Source organism: Gymnodraco acuticeps, unplaced genomic scaffold (assembly GCF_902827175.1).
Source record: "Gymnodraco acuticeps unplaced genomic scaffold, fGymAcu1.1, whole genome shotgun sequence".
Lineage (NCBI taxonomy): Eukaryota > Metazoa > Chordata > Actinopteri > Perciformes > Bathydraconidae > Gymnodraco > Gymnodraco acuticeps.
Genome location: NW_022991244.1, coordinates 1,771,292 through 1,791,733, shown reverse-complemented (window position 1 = coordinate 1,791,733; position 20,442 = coordinate 1,771,292). Strand labels below are relative to the sequence as shown.

Genomic DNA, 20,442 nt, shown 5'->3' with positions numbered 1-20,442 from the left:
TTACAAAAGATTTTTAAAAAACGATGAGCTATCAAATACTTGTTTGATCTAAGCAAATTATTTAAACAGCATTTGTATAGTAATGACTCAGTCTCGATCATTTTGATCCATATAAGAGGTTTCCACTGAGGTCTATATTAAGACTTCTGCACTGGACCTCAACTGAAACAACATCAATAACCATCGAAGGCTCCTGACACATATTCATCATAAAAGTAATCATCATAGTAAGCTGTGTTTGTAGTCAGTCCAGAACCCTCGTCCTCTGGTCCCGGGGCCTGATTCTCCTTGAAAAGTTCTCCGAGCAGTTTCTTGTAGCAGGAATATAACTTGTTCTTTGAATGCAGTTGAGTTTGGTTAATCTGGCACACGTCTGCTATCATGGAGCTGTTGAAGGGAATCTGATCTGTGTCTTCTTTTGAATAAACTGAGGTAAACAGAAATTGCATGATTGCTAAATCTTCCACCATGTAAAATAATGTTGTGACATAAATTGCATTTTAAGACTCAATGTAGTTGTCCATAACTTACAGGCGAGTCCCAGGGAGAGGTTGAGAGTGGCTTGTAGGATACACAGCACGGCTAAAGTTAGGATACCAATTCTGAGAAGTCTCCTTTCTGTCAGTGTCGAACCAAGAAACACACACACACACACACACACACACACACACACACACACACACACACACACACACACACACACACACACACACTTTAGTCACTCTGTAATTCGAGAGCATTACATTTCTATACAACTCTCTTTAAATATTGATCACCAAATATTGACCACCACCATCATGATCTAAGCAACACATCTGATTATTGTTTGCTGAGGTTTCACCATTTTTATATAAAGTTCATCAAAACGGTAGGGTAGGTAGTGATCTTTTTTTTTTTTAGAGAAAACACAATAAACAATCATTAGGCCCTATTAAACAATGCTGATTCGAAATGAATCTCTTACTGTTATAAATTATTCTTAATTGACTATGCTCCTACCTGACTGCTCATAGGCACTGCTGTCTTTTTCAGTCCCCTGAAGATCTTGCTGTATGGTGGCGTATTCAGAAAGCTCCAACTCCTGCGCCATGGTCAACCACTGAGTGAAGCTTTGGGACTTCAAATCACCGCTCCTCTGACAAAGGGTTTATATACCATCCGATATGTGATTACTCAGTAATGTATGAGTGGGTTTTCCCCTTATTTAGAAAAAAGGAAGTTAGAAGTTGTTTTGAGGAAATATAGCCAAGAGTTAGGTCTCATGAGTCATCAGCTTAAAATAAGAGACAAATTACTGTACCCACATTTAATCACTCATCTTTCACTGTGTACCGAAACTAATTAGAGGTTTGGTTTACAGCATTTTTATAGAAATCATTCAAAGCCAGTCTGCACTTCCAAATTGTAAAAAACTGAAAAGGGAACCAATTTATAAAAGGTCTTAATCCAGGTCAGTGAAATCTTGTAATTAATCCACATGAATCAACTGAACTCTACTAAATCTTGTATTTTACAAAAGCCTATTGAAAGTTGATGCTGTATGTTTGTATTAGTTGTATTGACAGTAGTGGGCATTCTGTCTTTGTATTCATTCGACCATATTGCCACTGACACTGAGGAGAGGAAGCGCTCTCTGTGAACCATGCAGCCCTGACATGCTTCCTCCATTGCTTGCTTAAAATATGGATTAATGGTGATTGCATTCATTAACTTGAACATGTAAAAATAGAGCCCAGCTTTGACTTTATATTCCTAAAGTGTTGATTGCTAATATAAAAACAACAGGTGTTAGATTCAAATGTATAATTGGTGGGTTATATTTAGTGTGGCGTACTTTATGAGAACGCACTTGTTTCACAGCACACTAACGTTATGACACTAAATAATTGAGTGTTTTTATTTTTGTTTAAGCCTTTAAATTAATAGCCGCAGCTGGCTGAGGAACATTTAATGACAGGTATCAAGTTACGCATGCAGGGTGTGATAAAAGGAGAATGCATACGTTTGTAAAACGGCTGTCGACCTTACAGTTGAGATGAAATCACAATTGTGTGAATTAAACGTGTGATAAGGCTCCAACATATGTTGGTCCCTGTTCAGCTTTCATTTATGTATGAACTCTGATCTACCCAATTTAATGTTTTCCCTAGAGGTGAAATCCAAGGGTGTTAATACCTGTCGCCTGAGAAGACAGCGTAATCAGTAATCACCTTTTATATCAAATTAAAGCTTAAAGGGGCAAATTATATAAATACTATATATATACTTTATAGCACTCTCAAATCCTAGCAACCACCGGGTACATGATAGAGTTGTGGAGATGGGTGATATTAATGGGTGTGTTCGGCTGGAGAAGAGCTGCTTCATGACACCAAAATGGATTACAGGGAGCAACAGTGCATTCTAGTGGCATCGAGAAAATCCCACAGGAAAAATGTGGTTAATTTTCTCAGTTATATATTTTTATGGGAGTTTTATGACAAGTTTGAATGTTGAAACATTTTGTTTTAACTGATTAAATACTGCAAACGATCTTGGTGTGTAGCATGACCTGAGGCCTTTTTATTTAGATTGATGTTTAGATAATGCTTGTTTAAGGGTGCCTATTGCCTTTTTACTGTGGGAACCATTATGAGATCAGCCCCAGATTATTAACACCAGTTCTAATGATGCTTCACCAATGCTGCTAAGGTTCAACATGAGCCAAACTGACAAAACAAATTGGTCGTTCCGGTGGTACGCTACAAGTGAAGTTCATGAAAAGAGACGACAGAAGAGATGAGATGTGGGGCTGTGTGGTTTACGTATATCATATATGGTATGTATACAGTGTTTATAGCTGAGTCCATCCATGCAGAAAAAAACAATCCCAAACTCTGAGGCAGAGGGGCGCACAAGCACACACACACATACACACACACACACACATACACACACACACACACACACACACACACACACACACACACAAAAACACACGCACACACAAAAACACTTGCATACATGGTTGCTGCCCACACTCAGCCATTCATGCCCAGAGCCCCTTTCACACTATTCCATATCATGCACCTGTGCACACATTCACAATCAATTACATGCATTCAGATGCACTCGTGCAGGAGGGCACACACACAAACACCCAGCTGCATGCATACAGGTATTTCATGTGTGAGCGTGTGTGTATCGGCATGTGAGTGCTCGGCTTTTGAAAACTATACATAAATCATCGAAGCAATGGCAGCAGTCAATGGTGTGCATGTGTGTGTGTGTGTGTGTGTGTGTGTGTGTGTGTGTGTGTGTGTGTGTGTGTGTGTGTGTGTGTGTGTGTGTGTGTGTGTGTGTGTGTGTGTGTGTGTGTGTGTGTGTGTGTGTGTGTGTGTGTATGTGTGACCCGCAGCACCAAGGACCATCTACTTAAGTAAGGGAATCTCACACACACATATTGACCCGTCCCACTAGGGAGCATGTTGTGGTTGTGAATGATTTTACTCTTAATTTCAAGAACCTTTGACTGCTTACACCCCATTCTAGGATTCCAAGTAAGATGAAAAGATTTTAAAAAAAGACAAACAACTTATTCAGTTATTTAGTTCAAGCGCCTTCAAGGTTAGTGACTTCCTTCCTGAGAAAAGAGAAGCAGAGATGGGTAACAAAATGAAACGGACGGAGAACGGAGACCATATTGGAAAATACCTAATTGCATCACTCACTGCTTCCCAGTTTGATGTAATAAAATAACCATTTGATCTATATTGAGGTCCTGTGTGTGTGTGTGTGTGTGTGTGTGTGTGTGTGTGTGTGTGTGTGTGTGTGTGTGTGTGTGTGTGTGTGTGTGTGTGTGTGTGTGTGTGTGTGTGTGTGTGTGTGTGTGTGTGTGTGTGTGTGTGTGTGTGTGTGTGTGTGTGTGTGTGTGTGTGTGTGTGTGTGTGTGTGTGTGTGTGTGTGTGTGTGTGTGTGTGTGTGGATGGGTCCACTAGTGCCTCCAATGATGCCAAACAGGCCATGGTGTCACTATTCTGGCAGTGACACCATGATGATCTCTAGTCTTCAATACATATGTTTTGCAAAGCTAGGCCGAAATAACTATTAAATGGATTTCCACAAAATGTGTACACACACCTGTGGGCCATACAGGACGAAGTTTACCTTCTGGGTGTTACATTAAGATTCACGAAAACCACCATTAGCTTTTTTTGCATTACATCAACCAACAGTGGTACAGAGGTTTCAGACGTGTGGCGTTTTTTTTCTTGTACAGGATGACCAAATAAGCCCATTATCCTTGTGAGGAAATGATCCAGATGTGGCGTGTTGTTTCTCATTAGTGACATGCAGCTCACTCTTTTCCCTATTAAAACAAATACTCTATCTTGGCCTTGTGTAGGACAGCTGGAGATGAGTACTCAGTTAAGTGGAAGTAGAAATCAAAGCACTTGCCATCTTTTAGTGACGATTTGTCTAATTCTGGTATGTCCAAGCCAAGGGAGGGGGGGTTGGGTGGGTGAGAGATGAGCAGGGAGTTTGGGAATTAGGAGATGGTGTGTTTGTGGTGGGGGATGAGAAGAGAGACGGAGAGAAAGTGTGTGTTTGGACCAGCTGCACAGCTAATCTGTTTATTCTGCACAATTTGGCATCAAACACAACAGACTGCTGAGTGCCTGCTACTGCTTGTGGTGCCCCATTAAAAGGGAATTTATGGCTGCCTTAAGAGCAAGCCCGGATTACACATTTTCCGTCCTCCTCCCTCTTTCTTTCTCTTTCATTTGCTCTTCTTCTTTTTGCCGGCTATGGTGATGGTAGTGGGGTTTTTTTTACTTCTATTTCTAGCGGCAGCTGTCAGACAAGTCGTCAGAATGGCTCATTACAGACCCAAACGGGCACGTATCAACCATACGTGCCCGTATGCATGCCCACCTATACCTGTCAGCCATCTCTGCCATCTCCACTGTCACTCCACTGAGTGGTGCTCAGACATCACATTGAAAAGAGCCTGCGCTGGTGGCATCCCATGGACTCAGTATACACACAATAGTATACATGTAATATTGTATAACATCCCCCCTCAGAGGCATTTTGTTGAGAGCTGTGTCATCGGAACAGGAAGACATGTCATCTATGTTGTGTGGGTATTTAGAGGACAGTTTAATGACACATCTTTGTCTAATTTCTTCCAAGATGACTGAAATAATCAAGTCCCTGCTTAAGCTTTATAACATCATGAAGCTGACAGCTTTTACCCATTTAGTTTGCATTAATTTGTAACCAGACTTTGAACTTGTGCTGTAAAGAGAGCGTGAACTCGGGCCCACATCTCTCTCCATAAATCTCCTCGGCCAATGATAAATTCATATTTAATGACCATGGCCATCGTCTGGGAATGAGGAGCATTCTTTCATTATTGCCTCTTTCCCCTGCTGCTTGGTCGAGATAATTGATTTCTCTGTGGTAACAAGGTATCGACCATGCATGGTAGCCGGCTAAGACGGCAGTTCGATTCAAAGGAGGGGTGGAAAGGGTAGAAATAATATAGAGGGGAAGAAGAGGTGAGAGCAGGAGCATTGAAAGCCAACTAGCCGTGCAATTATTTGCAGTTAAAAAAACTCCCTGGCTTTAGGTGGGTGTAGATTGGACAATGACTCTTGTCTTGTTTTTAAGGGCTATTATAGGCCTAGCGCAAAACGCACAGGATATTTCAGTGTTGTATGTTTTATTCACCAAATGGAAAGCATATTGATCACACAATCTGGCACATAATTCACTGAAAACAGTGTCAGAAACAAATCTGGAGGAGCACTTTTCAAGCACATGCTTAGCCTGCTAAGGAAGCAGTATATTGGTCCTCATGTTCATACATTTGCACTATTACACTTTGCTATATTAATTTGATGTACTGCCTCTTCTCGCTGCACATTTGGATGTGATTTCAAAAGCAAATCTGCAAGATCTCTAACTTAATAATAGTGAACAAGTTTTAACACAACGGCACAGTAGGAACATAGACATGAACCCAGCAAGTAACAGAATGTGTAAAACACTGTTTCATATAGCAAAATAAATATACAGGAAAAGCTATATACTGGATATGAAAGAAACATTGGTCTACCGGTTAACATGGCTTTTTTCCCCCTAACAAACGTATTGATTAGACGGGTGGATTTTGACTGGCAGTTATTGAGTTGACATCTTTGAGGTGCCGACATTATTGACCTGGAGCAGGCGGAGCTGCAGACGCCCACTACATGCTACACAGCAAGGGCTTGACACATACTGTATTTTCAATCAGTCAATAACTACGCTAAACCTTATGAATTGAATAATGTACGGATTGTATTTGGCTTGCAGAGACGGCAATAGTTCTGTTTCTGGTTCCTTTTGGCATCACTGCCTACAGGTCACTCTATAAATAGAGGAATTAAATAGTGCTGTTGTTGTTGTGTGTTTACCAGCTTACATTTTAATTTATTTAAGAGCTCTTAATAGGACTAGTTACTCATTTGGCCCTCGTTGGTCCCACAGCAGAGTGGAGCTCTATCACTGCACACAGGGGCATGCTGGGATATGGAGCTACAGAGACACACTGTACACAGCCAGCTGTTTGATGTCTGCAACTGCCGAGCGTATGCTGCACCGTACAGCATAAATAAACACACAATCCCCCGATGAGAGGACAGATCGACACACAGGAGACCTTATTTCAGGCTAATGAACTATTAATGCTGATTTGAAATTCAATAACAAATTCCGAGGGTCTTCTCTGCAGTCGTTCATAGCTCTTTGTGTGTGTGAGAGAGAGAAAGGGAGAGATAACAAACTCATTTGGATGAACTCTGCACACCATATTTTCGTTTCTCCCCCAAACAGCTGGGCTCAGATCTCAAAGGGACTTGTGTGTTGTTGAAGCACTGTATTGAATGAGGCCATACAAAATGTATGTCAATGGGTTCAGCCTGGTTTAGCACTCTCAACAGAAAGTGTTAATGGAATAACTATAAGATGTATAAATGATCCCTGCTTTAATTCATAATAATGTTGGCCCTCATCGCCTGCCCACTCAGCCCAATAGATTATGGAAATGGCTGTAATGACTATTGGAACAATGAGCCAAATTGAATTATCATTCAGCGCCACATCGGCTTTGGAATAACTGAAGCTGCTCTTTTGCTTCTTCAGAGACGATTTTAAATAAAAAAAGCCAACATTACATTTCCACCAGGAAAATGAGTGTTAACATATAGGTTTAAGGCTGCACGCATTTGGCATTAACAGCATACTCACAGTCAATGGCGGCTCCAGAGTATTTTTGTTGGGTAATCTATGGTAGGGCTAACCCATACAGTGGTGGGGCTCAAGTCAGTATTTGCAATGTAATTACATACGTGAGGTTTAGATTATTTCCCAATCCAAATTGAGCTGTATGAAATAAAAAGGCACATTTGTCTTGTAGTAAATAAAAAGGGCGACCTGGAGCCAATCCTGCAATTTCCCCACAGGTGAAAACCCAACCCCTGCAGGGGGGTCTGGGGGGAGTGTCTCCCAGGAGATTTTTTGAAATACTAACATAAAATACACATTCTGGTACTCTCTTGAGAAGAACAATTTTGTATCTATTACTCCACGACATATTTAAAAAATGAATGCCATTTTATTTTTTTGTTACTTTGTTCTGAAAGCTGAACCTGCTGCTCCTCACAGAGAGAAGGGGCTGTGCCAATTACTTTACATTGTGGATAAGGGTGGATAGCCCCCATTGTTCTGTGTGTTAAAATGAAAGACAGCCCACACACCTATCAATCATCAAACCGTGGGGTCTTATTTCATTACGTGTTGATTTCTATCAACACATAATGTTGGATCGATGTATATAGAGATGTACTACAGCAAAAGTATTCTCCGTCGGGACTTCCTACAACAACACCACGCCGTTATCGTGATTCATGCCAGAAGACATTATCAAAGATGTTCTATTAAGAAGACGATCACTACGTGACAAAAGTTTTCAAAACCGTTTCTGGTCTTCGGTATTTCCAGACAAGTGGCTACTGAAATCAATCTTACTAACTGCTGTCTGTGCAATTTACTCCGCGCGAGTTGGCGGACTTTATTTTGCTTACTTTAACATACTTTTTCATGGTGGGGCTAAGCCATTTCTTTGTATGGCTGTAGCCTACCCCAGCAATACCCTGGCGCAGCTACTGCTCACAGTTAATAATAGGGTAACACCAATCCATATTCAGGTGTTTTTTCATTTAATTGCAAAACAAAGCCTACATGTATGCCTCACATGCTCTAGTCTAGGGCCTCATTTAAGCAGAGTTCATTGGAGCACATGTATGAAGAACACACGCCAAGACAAAAGGACCAGTTGTTTGATGTTTTATCTTTAGCTCAGCTGTGAACTTTTGTGTGATCTTATTTGTTTAACATTCATTGCACAAAATCTTTAGTGACAGTTACTGAATTAGTTAAACTACATTAGAGACACGGTATAATGGAATCAGAGTGTATAACACATGCAGTATTACTGGAGTACAACCACAAACGTCTTCATTGTTAGGCAAATCATGATTATATTTGGTTTTAATGACTGAATACTGTGAATCTGGTTTCATCAACATACATATTTCTCTTCTAAATAACTCATACTTAAGGATGTCATCATCACACTGAAATCTGGAGCTTGTAAGAAGCGTGACCGTGAGAGCAGCACGCTAGGAAAAAGTCAGAGGAAGTGTCACTTCCTGTAAGAAAACTACAGTGATTAAAATACTGATAGCGCATGCAAATTAGTTTTTACATTAAAACATTTAAGAAGCATCAGATTTTAGTTTGTGATGACCACACAGATGTAATCTCAGACCTCTGTTTGTGAGAGAGAAAAATGTTGACTCAACTGTTCTAGGTCACAGGAATAATTTACAGTTTTCCAATTATCTGCTGATTGTAATGAGTGTCAGTAACTCCGACTTTTTTGTGCATAATATACAGTAGATCATTGGTTAGGGCTTGCCTATCAAAAGTGGTGCAACAGCAGCCTCTTGTGGCGTGTGTTTACAGGTAGAAAACACATTTACTTGGATTGTTACACAGACTGTGCAAAATGCAACAATACTCCCATTCTGTATCAGTGTTAACATTGCAGTAAAGTATATAAATTGCCATGTTTGTTATACTTCATAGGACACAATCATATAAATATAAAACAAAATGTTAAAATCAAGAAAACAAAAAAAGGATATCAGTTACAGGACAATGACAACCAATACCAATACACAAAGAGACACTGGCCAATAACAACATTTCTTTCCTCTTTTGTCCAATGCCACTGTTTGCTTCACGTTTGCTCGAGCCCCGTCCCGTCACTGCGGTTACAACCACAGGTTCAAAGATGGCCGCACACAAGTGAATGCATAGCTTTGGGAATCAAACCCAAGAGTTAAACACAAAGCACAATCCGTGAATTGTTGATAACGGTCGCTTGGTCAAAGCCTTCAAACCTCGTACAATCATATAGATGTCCCACAGTTTTGGTATAAAAAATAAATCATTAGTAATCAAAGATATAAAAACATAGTTGTGCGGAAATCTTTTCAAAGAAGAAATCTGATTAGAAAGTCTGTTCTAAAAAAGTTACATGCTAAAAATTACACAGTAGTTTTCCCACATGATTATGTGAACATTGGCTATATTCAGTTATTGCAGTAGGTATCCCAGAAGTACAATATGGGTGGTGTTTTTTTTCTCCTTTAGCATTACTTCAGCTGTGGAGAGGCGAAGAAGTTGCCCTGGCGATGACAGGCAGCTGACGCTTTGCTTTTGCTCCCAAATCTGAAAGATGAGGGGGACAAGGGTTAAAATGTCAAGCTTAGTGAAAGTCATTTTAACAATCGCAATGTGAAGACAAATGTTTTGAGGTTCAGTCTAAAACCGGAGCTTAATCTGACTGTAAATAATTTAACCAGATCTTTAAAACCTCTGTGTCAAACTGTTAACACAATACCTTGGATTATGAAATGTATACAACATTTTGTCCCGTACATGCATTCATTAATTTAAAGCAGAATGCTAAATGATTATTAATAATTTAGTTTGGAATATTGTGAACATGATCTCGGTTTTTAAACTTTTTTTTATATAAAGTTAATACCAATATTACATGATCATTTTATTTATAATTCAAGCCAATAAATTGATGGTGTTTTCACTTATGCCAAATTAGACCTCCAGAACATTTTGACTTGTCATAGTAGGGAAAGCACTGGTGCTACTAATAACATTAACGATAGCTCAGTTCAATAACATGTCCACGAGAAGCAGCAAAGGTAATACCAGGACCCTGAAACTGAAGCTGCCAAATTGAATTACGCTATCAGTCATTTTGTTATGTTCTTTTGTACAGGTCAAGGTGAAATGTGTAAAATATAATTTCATGTAGAAGGAATTAAAATGTGTTTCACAAGCCCCTTTGAAATATAAAAACTGTAAATTACCTGTAAGAGAGAGGTGAGAAATGTAATAAGTAATGGTGTGATTCCAAATGTTCTATTTGCAAAAAATGTACATTCATAGTCATATTAGTGCCAATCATAGTTTTTACCATCCTCACATCAGAAAGTTAGTTATCCAGTCGACAAATGAATTACCTACTTGGACTTTCTCACTTAAAATAAAAAGGCAGCTAGATGATAATTAACAAAATAATTGGTTACAGGCTTGCTTGGATTAGGCAAGGTGACATTTGAAAAAGCTAGCCCTACTTTGTCTCTGATATCCGTGAGAGAGAAAGAGTGAGCTTACATGGTGGTGCTGGAGAGGGTCTGCTTCATGCGCTGGGACAGCGAGCTGGAGGAGGGGGTTTTGGCCATCATCTGGTGCTCTGGAGTGGTCAATGGTCCCAATATGCTCACTGCAGAAACATTGAAGATCATTTGTCATCCAAAGATGATGAGTACAACTGCTCAAATAAAGTGTTATACTCTTTAATGTCGTATCATGTGTACCATATAAAACGTTTAAATTAAATAGAACACAATGTCTTATTTCTATCCACTTTTTCAATGATTTACCTTGGTGGTGGTCTGGAGTTTCAGTTTGGTGAGAGCTGTCGATGACAGTATAATCAGGATAAGCAAACTGGCCCCAATAGTCAGCTGGAATAGAGAACAGGCGCTCCATAACCTAGAAAGACAAAGTAAATCCAGTAAGTGTAGTCACAAACATTCTTAAATCACATAAAATAACATTTCTACATAATAACACTGATCTTGAAGTGAACAAAAGCACACAAAAATCCATATATTTCACCATTGTGATGCTGTATAAACAGTGGACTGTGAATGTCTCATTATTATTATTATTATACGTTACATGTTAGACGCTTTTATCCAAAGCGACTTACATACTCAATACTGTGGGCAATCCCCACAGGAGCATTTTGGGGTGAAGTGTCTTGGACACAACGACATGCAGTGGGGTTTGAACCTGTGCTCCCCTGATCAGAACACCACACACTGCGCCACAGACCCCCCATGTAATGTAGTCAGAGCAGTTATTCTTTACTCTCGTTCACTTTACCCTTGGTTGTCTGCTTGTGTCATGCAGGATGGTCATTGGTTCTGGTTCAGGAACAGCATGACCCACAAGAGTTGGGCCGAACACTCTGGCCAGGTTGTTCACATCCATCTTAGTATCCACACACTGGGAGACCCTTGGGGGAAAAAAGGGTGAAGGGAAATGTCAGTCCTAATTGAAATGAAAGATGACCTGTACTGCAGAGATGTAGGAGGTTACAGAGGTAGGACTTTGCAAGAGACAATAAGAACATTCTATGGAACCATAATCTTTGACGAAAAAACGACATCGTTAATCATCCAGATATGCTTTAAACTCTTGGAATCACTGAGATTATTTTACCTTACATTTAGTTAAAGAACATATATTTTGTATTGCCCCACAATGTTGTTTTGTGACCATCCTTTATTAGTCAAAACTAAATAAAGAAGTCATATGATTCCCCTGAATAAATAATAAAACAGGGCCCATTTTTCACCACAACAAGCTGCACAACATTTTGAAGCCACTTGTGAAAAAAGAACAAGATTATCCCTGTAATGGCAACTCACTATGATCAACCTACTGTGGTCATTTTTAATCATGAGACACTATAAGGTGCCGTTTACACGAGAACGCAAACGGTTGTATCCGATACTTTCCCCGTTCGTTCAGATGAGGCCGTAACGGAAACAGACCCCGCAAACGATAACGGGTCCCAAGGTGGATAGTAGGTCTGTACCCGAATATTCGTTCGTTGGAGTACTATTCGGGTTTCAATTTCGTTATTCGGATATTCGTTTTGTTTGTTTTTTTCTCCGTGAATTTATTGACATCTTCAATATCAACGTAAGAGCTTGTGCCTCTTCGGGGGTGCTAACACTTAACCATACACGTTATCGTTTACTTTCTCCGTCTTTATATGTAGATATTACTTTTCTCCGTTACGTTGTTTCCAATGCAACAACAACTTCCTGTCAACTGCGCTAACTCTCCTTCAAAATAAAAGCATGTCCATAAATAGGAAGCCAAGCCAAATTACATTAACCTGTTAAGCCCCGAGCCTGTTTTTCAGGTCTAAGGCTTGAAAATGACATTCCCAGAACAAATGACCATATCTTCCCTTCTAAAAAGGGTTACATTTATAATCTTTTTTTCTCAAAGCAAGGTTACATCTGTGAGTTGTATGTAGAAGTGTCAGAATCAATATAGATGTTATTATTTTTAAAGTAAATTCAGATTGAACACAGTAAAAAAAAAAAATGTAAATTATTGTATCCGTCCAAAAAAAAAAAAAATTACTTCTAGTGAAAACCACCCTTGAATGATGGGATGGTAGACTAAAAGCTTTAGGAATCCAAACTACAACATATAATAAGTACCCTGTATCAAGATTGATGACTTTTTAGAGAGATTTAGCAAAAGAAACCCACTTCTGGGGTCATTTGGGTGGATTTTCCATATCTCTGGCCCCCCTTGGTCGATTTTGATGATTGACATCTCTTTCTAACCGTCAGAGCCAATGGAATCGAGGGGAACTCCCACATACTCCTTATTTGGTAATGAGTGAATATCCAGAGCCCGAAAAATGGTATTCGGGACAGCCCTAGTGGATAGATCTGCAAACGGAACGCTCTGGGGGGCCAAACGGCTCCGTGTGTACGCCCTATACGATAATCTCCTGATAACGATGAAGCCATAGCCCCACCTCTGCTGCTCACTGCTGTAGCATGGTCAGTAGCTACTGCTAGTGCTACTGACCATGTTACAGATGTTAGCGCAAAATCTACAGCTCCTCTACCACAACCATCAGCAACAAGTGGACATGGAGAACTACATGTTGCTAAATCCACCAAGGGGCATAAACAGAAGGGCAACCATGGCAACCATGCTCGGGGGTCTTCTTCGCTGCTTTTGGTGTATTTTGTGGCGAAAGTTCAGCGCCACTTACAGGCCCCGGCATATGTACTACAGCGTCTCCAGCGCTCCCGAGCGGTCTCGTGTGAACGGAATACTTTTTTGATATCGTATTCGGTTCGTTTGCATTTCGTATGCGTCCCATCCCAGTTAAGCATTTCTAAAATGTAGAGAAAATTACTTCTGCAGATGGATCATCAGGCAGGCCAGAGTGTCTCGGTTGGGCTGTGGCAGCTCACCGATGGCCTGGAACAGCATGGCGAGACTGTTGCCATCATCCTGGATTTCTACAAAATCAATAACACCAGTCATTTAGTATCAATATTGAAACATTTACTTAAAAAGGCATACAATTGTGTAGAAATTCAGACCAATCAAGAGCACTGGCATACAGCAGTCTTCTTTCTACAAGCCTCTGAAACTCACCGGCTGCTTCCATGAAGACTTTGTTGAGGTGGAAGGTGAGCAGTGGCTCTGGGAGGTTTCTAAGGAAGTCTTTGAGGACACCTGTGATGACATTAATGTCTTCCACTTTGTGAAGCGGAGGCAGAGTCTTTCCTCTAATCAGCTTCTCCTTCAGCTCTTTCACATGGCGCTCTTGGCCGGAGATTCTGTAGAGGCCAACCTGGGGCAAAGGAAGAGATAAAAGAAACAAGCTCCCATTATCCGGCTTTCTGTGATACCGTACTGCTGAATGAGATTACTAATTAAGAGAGCAATTGTAATCGCACAAGGGGAAAAGGATCAAAGCATAACACAGAGGTGACAAGTAAACAAGGACTTTAATATTGTCTGTCTCACCTCGTGTAGGCCTCTGTGTTCTATCTCCTTAATGCAGTAGATAACCAACGCTGGGATCTTCGGGGAGCTGGCTGGAGCAAAGTCAGCCAGGGTGCTCTGCACACAGAGTACATACGTTGTATCTAAATATAATGCATTAGAAAATAGGAAAAAAATAGTGTAACATGCGTTAAATGTACCTCTGTGTTCTTGATCTGAGTGCTGGCCACTGTGGGGCTACAGGGCAGGGGGCAACTGTCGCGACACTCTGGGTGGGTCACAAGCCGACAATCCTGGCAGCGCAGGTACATCTTCCCAAACTTTGTTTTTCTCCCACATGGTATGCACACCTCAGACTTGATCACCTTAGTGAGGGAAAAGTGACAAAGATGAGTATATACACGTCAAGTAGTGATACTTAAACAAGGTAAAGAAGCTTGTACTGTTAATTTGTGTTAATTTCGTTGACTAAAACTATGATATGTTCGTCATAGTTTCTTTTTTTCAATGACTAAGTCGAGACGATGACGAGACGGCACCGACGTCAGTAAACAATAACTGTAACGATATCAACATGCAGGCGTTGAATGAGTCTGTGTCTGTGCCGGTCTTAGCTACTAGCTTCGTCCCAGCATGTTGTTTTTGCAGATGTTTTAAGAGATTTGAATTACTGGTTTGGGCAGTAGATAGGATCTTTGACCCGCCAGGACACAACTTACATTTAACAGAAACTTTCTTTTCTTTGTGCTCGACAAAAGTGAAATAGTGAGAATATCTCCAGGTGGAGAAACTAGACTTGAGCTCCGCCGCCGCCATGATAGTCTTGTTAGTAAACAACACAAACACGCCCACAGCCCGTCTCCGCATGTGACACAGGAAGTATCTAAGTACATTTACTCAAGTACTGTACTTAAGTACAGTTCTCATCTCTGTTCGCCTGGCTGTTGACTATATAAAAAAACTAACGGAGTAACGCACCATGTAGTAACGGTAACTGAGTTACTGAATTTAAAAAGTAATGCGTTAGAGTACTAGTTACTGCCAAAAATAACAGCGTTAGTTCCAACACTGCTGATAACTGACTTCCACGTTTAGGTTTCTTTGAAGACCTTTGGTTTTTGTGGTATTGTAAATAAATATGATTTTTGTTACACTTTACTGGTCTGGTCTCCCATCTTTGTTGCAGCCTATGAGTCGGGCCGTAACAAAATATTATCAAAGATAACGTTACATCTCTGAGTCAGTTTTTTTCCCCAGCAGTTCCATTTCCGGTGCTGCGGCTGGGCACCAGTTGTGTGTCTGAATTACACCGGGCCAGCGGAACACTGAACTGTCAGGAAGACTCAAACCAACTAACCTTATTTAATAGAAAGGAAAATGGCAACAACAGGGCTTGGGAGCAGTGGTCGCGTTAACCGAATACCCCTCCCCGTCCCTGTCAGCGCGAGTGAGTGACGAGTTGTGTACAGACCCGTCGGGTAATAATGGATTTGGACTGTACATTTACGATCCTGTCCGTCAAAATGACGAACAACGAAATAGTCTAATGCCACCACTGCTTGGGAGAAAGAAACGAGCGATATTTTGGCCCATTTTCGCTACAATGAGGCGGAGAAAAAAAGCAAATGCATTGCTTTATCAGAAGGAAAGCAATGTGGCCATAACACAGGTAAAACACCACAAACCTGACCAGATACTCTCTGCAGTCTGCAAAGCTGCATTCTTAATCATTCGACCTGTGGTTTTCATCAAATAAACCAAACCAATAATTTGCTAAAACTTATTTAATAACAAGATTATATCTTATCCTTTTTTTCATCAAATAAGGATAAGATATAATCTTGTTATTAAATAAGTTTGACACAAATGACAAATTATTGGTTTTGGCTAGACTAGTTTGACTGAAATGTTGAATATAATATGATGACTAAAAAATACAAAAATGTCAACAGTTTTCATTAACAAAAAGTATATTTGACTAAAATAAGACTAAAATGCTCAGACTTTTAGTCGACTAAAACTAGACCAAATAAAAACAGGATGAAGGTGACTAAAACTAACAAGGACATTTGACACAGGACTAAGACTAAATTGAAAAATAGCTGAAATTAACACTATTGTTAATAAAGACACAAAAAGTATACAGGCTTACTGTTTTTCCGATGAACTGGTGCTTCTTTCCTCCTCGGTTGTTAGTTCTGGGGGTTCGGAGCTTGGCGGTGTAATCTGAGACTGCTGTGCTGGGAGCCTCACTGGCCGTCTCTGATTGGTCAGTAGTGGTTGTGTCTCCCCATGCTGGAGCAACTGTAGGCAACATCTCATGTTAGTAAAGTCTCCAAAAGGTGTTGTAAAGGTCCCATAAAGTCAATACAAATATCTTAAATATTCTTACCGCTCTTACTGCTGCGTGTCCAGTACGGCACGGTTTCAATGGTAGAGACCGCTTCTACAGCACCGCCATTTACCGGCACAGTGATGGTGGTTTTGGCAATTATAGACTCATTCATCTGAATTATAAAAAAATAAACAAACAAATAAAATATGTTTAATGCTCTGTCAAACCAAACTGGTGGAAATTGGAAGAGTTTGTTTAGAATAAAAGCTATTTGTGTTAGTGTTATATGATGCATTCAGCTGCAGGGGTCAGCAGTACCCTTTCTGATGTGCGTCCAGAGGAGCGAGGTTTCTTCAGTGCCTGTGGAGGAACCTCTAAGAGTTTTCTGGAGGAACGCTGTGGATTAAAATGTAGATAAACATTTAAAAACACCTTTTTATGTATTGGCGGATGAAAATAAGAATTATACAGCAATAAAATGCTGTGCTGATGTGTAGAAACATGTTTTCAAAGGTTTTGTCAAGATGACTTCATCGTTAATGCATGCAGGAGGCAGTTAAGGAAATGACTCACTCGTTTCTGGCGCTTCCTCAATCTCACAGTCTTCATCACAGAGGAATCCCAGTCCTAGAGGCAAAGAGGAGAGATAGAACATGCTGGTTAAATAACTTAATCGACAATGTTGTCTTACTAACTGATCCTTAAAGTCAACAATCCAAGAAAGTGGGTGAATGTACCAGAGAGTCGTCTGTTTGGTCGTAGCTGATGTCTGACAGCAAAGAAGCTGATTCGTCAATGGTAGTTAACCTGTAAAATAGATTTAAGTCAGAAATTATTCTTAAGAGATTTTGTTGACGAACAAAAAAAAGTCCAGGAGTACAGTACACTTAATTTAAGTAAAAGTTCAAGAAAGGATGAGGCACTGAAGTTAGATGAACACACAAAATCATTAATATTGTCTATGAGTACTGTCTGAGGATAATAATAATAATAATAATAATAATAATAATAATAAGGGATCCATCAATAAAAACTGAAAAATAGAGGACGTGTGATGTGATCAGGGTGGATATGCCAGTGTGTAGAGATATGTTTTGAGACGAGATTTGAAAATGGAGAGAGTCAGTACAGTGCACTGTTAATGGTGCTCCTCTGGCTGTTTTAGAACCAGAGGAGGAGGGACTGACCTTCGACTGGAGTTGAGGTTGGCTTTAGCAGCCTGTGCTGCCTGGGAGTGGGAACTGAGGAAGGCCAGGGCGGAGCGCTGCTCCTCACTCAGGTGGACACTGTTACCGTTGTTTTCTGATATCAGCAGCTCTCGGATCAGCTGTAGCTGACGTTCCTGTTACACCCACAAACAAACAGGAAATTAAAAAGAAACCAATGAATGTAGAGATAAAGGTTCATTATTCCAACAAACAACCATTAGTAAAAATATTCATGCAGTGACCAGCAAGGTGAGCTTTACATAGCGTAGTCACCGATGGCATTATCTGAAGAAAAGATTAAAGATTTTCACTTTTCTAATTACCCATTTCTCCAATAAGCAATTACTTAGTTATGTGACAGTGTTTCCCCTCCCTAGGTTTACTGCTTTGGGGGGGTCCTACATTGGGATATTTGTTTTTTTAATTATAAAATTATAATTTTTTTGTTTTTTTTTACACCTTCAATTTCAGTGGGGCTCCGTTGGCGGGGCGCAGCACCCCTCCAAGACAATGGTAGGGGAAACACTGTATGACTTATAAGTATTGTAGTTGCACAAACCAGCTTCTCGTAGATTGCCTCAGCTTTCTGCCGCCGGCGGATCTCCACATCCACTTGGTTGCGGGCATGCTTCAGTTTGACCTCCAGGGCTCCCCTTTCAGTCTCTGTTTTAGCAAGCACCTCCTTAGTGGAAACCAGCTCGTCGCCTGACCGCTTCCACTTCTTCCGGCACTCCTCAAAGTTTGATGCCATCTGGAGGAACTCTGAATAACACAACAGAAAAGGACATTGTGGTATTGCTGTCATGCACAATATACTTTTTCCCTCTGTTGCTGTTATGTGTTCAAGCTCTCTAAAAAACAATTTGGTTTGCAGTGGGAAATATGCAAATGACCTCGAAGCAGAGCACCAAAAGACAAAAGACAGTGGGCTCTGCTGTAAAGTGACATTTCTTTTATGTTATTTAAAATGGAAATGAGTGGCATTATATGGACTATTGAAATGGAAATTAGGACAACGCCCCAATAGCCATTTCAACCCCCTTTTGTGTCAGGCACCATCAGTATCCACAGCTCTCTGTAGTAGTGGGTCTGGCCGCTTGTATTTACTAAAGCAGAAGCTCTTCACACAGTACGGCAACTGCACCCAATACTAGCCTTCTAAAGTTAGCACCATGCTATAGCGGAACAGCCTTACTAGGCTCCATTGTGTTTCAATTACAGCATTCTTCAGAGGTGGCAAATACCAAAACAAAGTGTGGAAATAACTTACGTGGTTCAATGCCCTCTTGCATGCCCTCCACCTGGGCTCTGAGGCTCTGGAACTGGTTGTTCAGGTTCACCACAGACTCCATCGTGTCTCTCTGTTGCTACTTAGGGAGTAGAGAGAAACAGGTATATGATAACTCCAGTTAATGCTAACCTATTTATGTTGTTGCTGTGTGTCAACCATGTAACGTTACTCACATGTCAGTAGGTTAACATTCAAACATGAGAAGTGAAACACCCCTACATTAGCTCTAGCCCTGTGCTAAAGAAAAACACATTCTTGTTGTTAGCTACTTATGTCGAAGCGTTCGCTATAACATAACCGGCACTGTATTCAAAACAACTATGCACTTCGCTAGATATGAACAGTAAGTAAGCTATCGGGCTGCTAACATTAACATAACAAGTGTGTGTTGACTTAGCTAACTATCGTCACGTTGGTCAAAACTCAAAAAAGACACTTACCTGTGCGATTGTGTTTCTATGAGAATGTGGCTGACATGTAATGTAAAAACGTCCGATGTTAAAATCAGAGGTTAAATGGTTTGTTCCCTCTCCAGCAGCAGAGCCACACCTGTCTGATAAAGTTTGAACATTCTTTCAAGAGTTCAAAAATCAGCGCCGCTTTTCTTCTTCGTGCGCTGGCTTGGAGGAGGTTGGTGAGCTTTATCGCCTCCAACGGTTTTAGAGGTGGTACTGCAGGGCGTAATGGCCATAAATGCAGCAGCGTCCTCTGGTTCCCAACCTCAAAGGATCCCCTGTGGGACTGAGGAATGTAGGGTAGGGGTATTATTCACTAGATGTTAGCCTTATAAAATAGTGGGTTTTATGCATAGGGATGCAAAGTAGATCTACTCAAGTATTGCATTTAGTTACAATTTTGAGGGACTTGTACTCAACTTAAGTACTACTTTTGACTTCTACCCCACTTCAATTAAGAGGTAAATCGTGTACTTTTACTACATGTATTTAATACTTTAGTTACTTTGCCGAATTGGATAAATGATGTCAAATATAATCAACAATTTAATAAGACTTAAGTTACACCCAGTCAAATTTAACATCTACCCTGCAGTATACAAAGTAACTGAAGTTGGCTGCACCTTTACCAGCTTTGATTAATTAATAATTACATTAAAAAAAATATGATATATTATATTCTGAAATGGGCCAATATGCACGAGTACTTCTTCTTTTCGTACGTTTGGTAAGTACATTTTGATGCTAATAATGTTGTACTTTTACATTTTGATTGCAGGACATGTACATTACACCCTGGGAGTTCTATTTTTACTCAAGTACAAGATCTGATTACTTCTTCCACCTCTGGTTAAAGGACATTATATAGGCCTATATTATTATGACAGACGACCTCAGGAGTCTTACCTT

The 20,442-nt window shown here is 40.3% G+C and overlaps 1 protein-coding gene across 2 annotated transcripts; it reads right to left on the bottom strand.

Annotated features, from left to right (window-relative positions):
* Positions 1–8,356: 8,356 nt before the first annotated feature.
* Positions 8,357–19,709, bottom strand: LOC117561943 (rac GTPase-activating protein 1-like). 2 transcript variants are annotated; one of them, XM_034239678.1, is made up of 17 exons: positions 19,519–19,709; positions 19,058–19,154; positions 18,347–18,549; positions 17,767–17,921; positions 17,317–17,386; positions 17,153–17,206; positions 16,898–16,975; positions 16,637–16,751; positions 16,397–16,548; positions 14,445–14,609; positions 14,266–14,361; positions 13,891–14,089; positions 13,646–13,751; positions 11,572–11,704; positions 11,064–11,175; positions 10,795–10,903; positions 8,357–9,825 (listed from the first exon to the last, which is right to left on the bottom strand). In XM_034239678.1, exons 2-17 carry the CDS (start codon positions 19,137–19,139, stop codon positions 9,750–9,752), a joined length of 1,905 nt encoding a protein of 634 aa, XP_034095569.1. In that variant the 5' UTR covers positions 19,140–19,154; positions 19,519–19,709; the 3' UTR covers positions 8,357–9,749. The 2 variants fall into 2 exon arrangements, with proteins under 2 accessions (XP_034095569.1, XP_034095568.1); XM_034239677.1 differs by having other exon boundaries at positions 9,740–9,825; positions 19,058–19,157; positions 19,519–19,702.
* Positions 19,710–20,442: the final 733 nt, after the last annotated feature.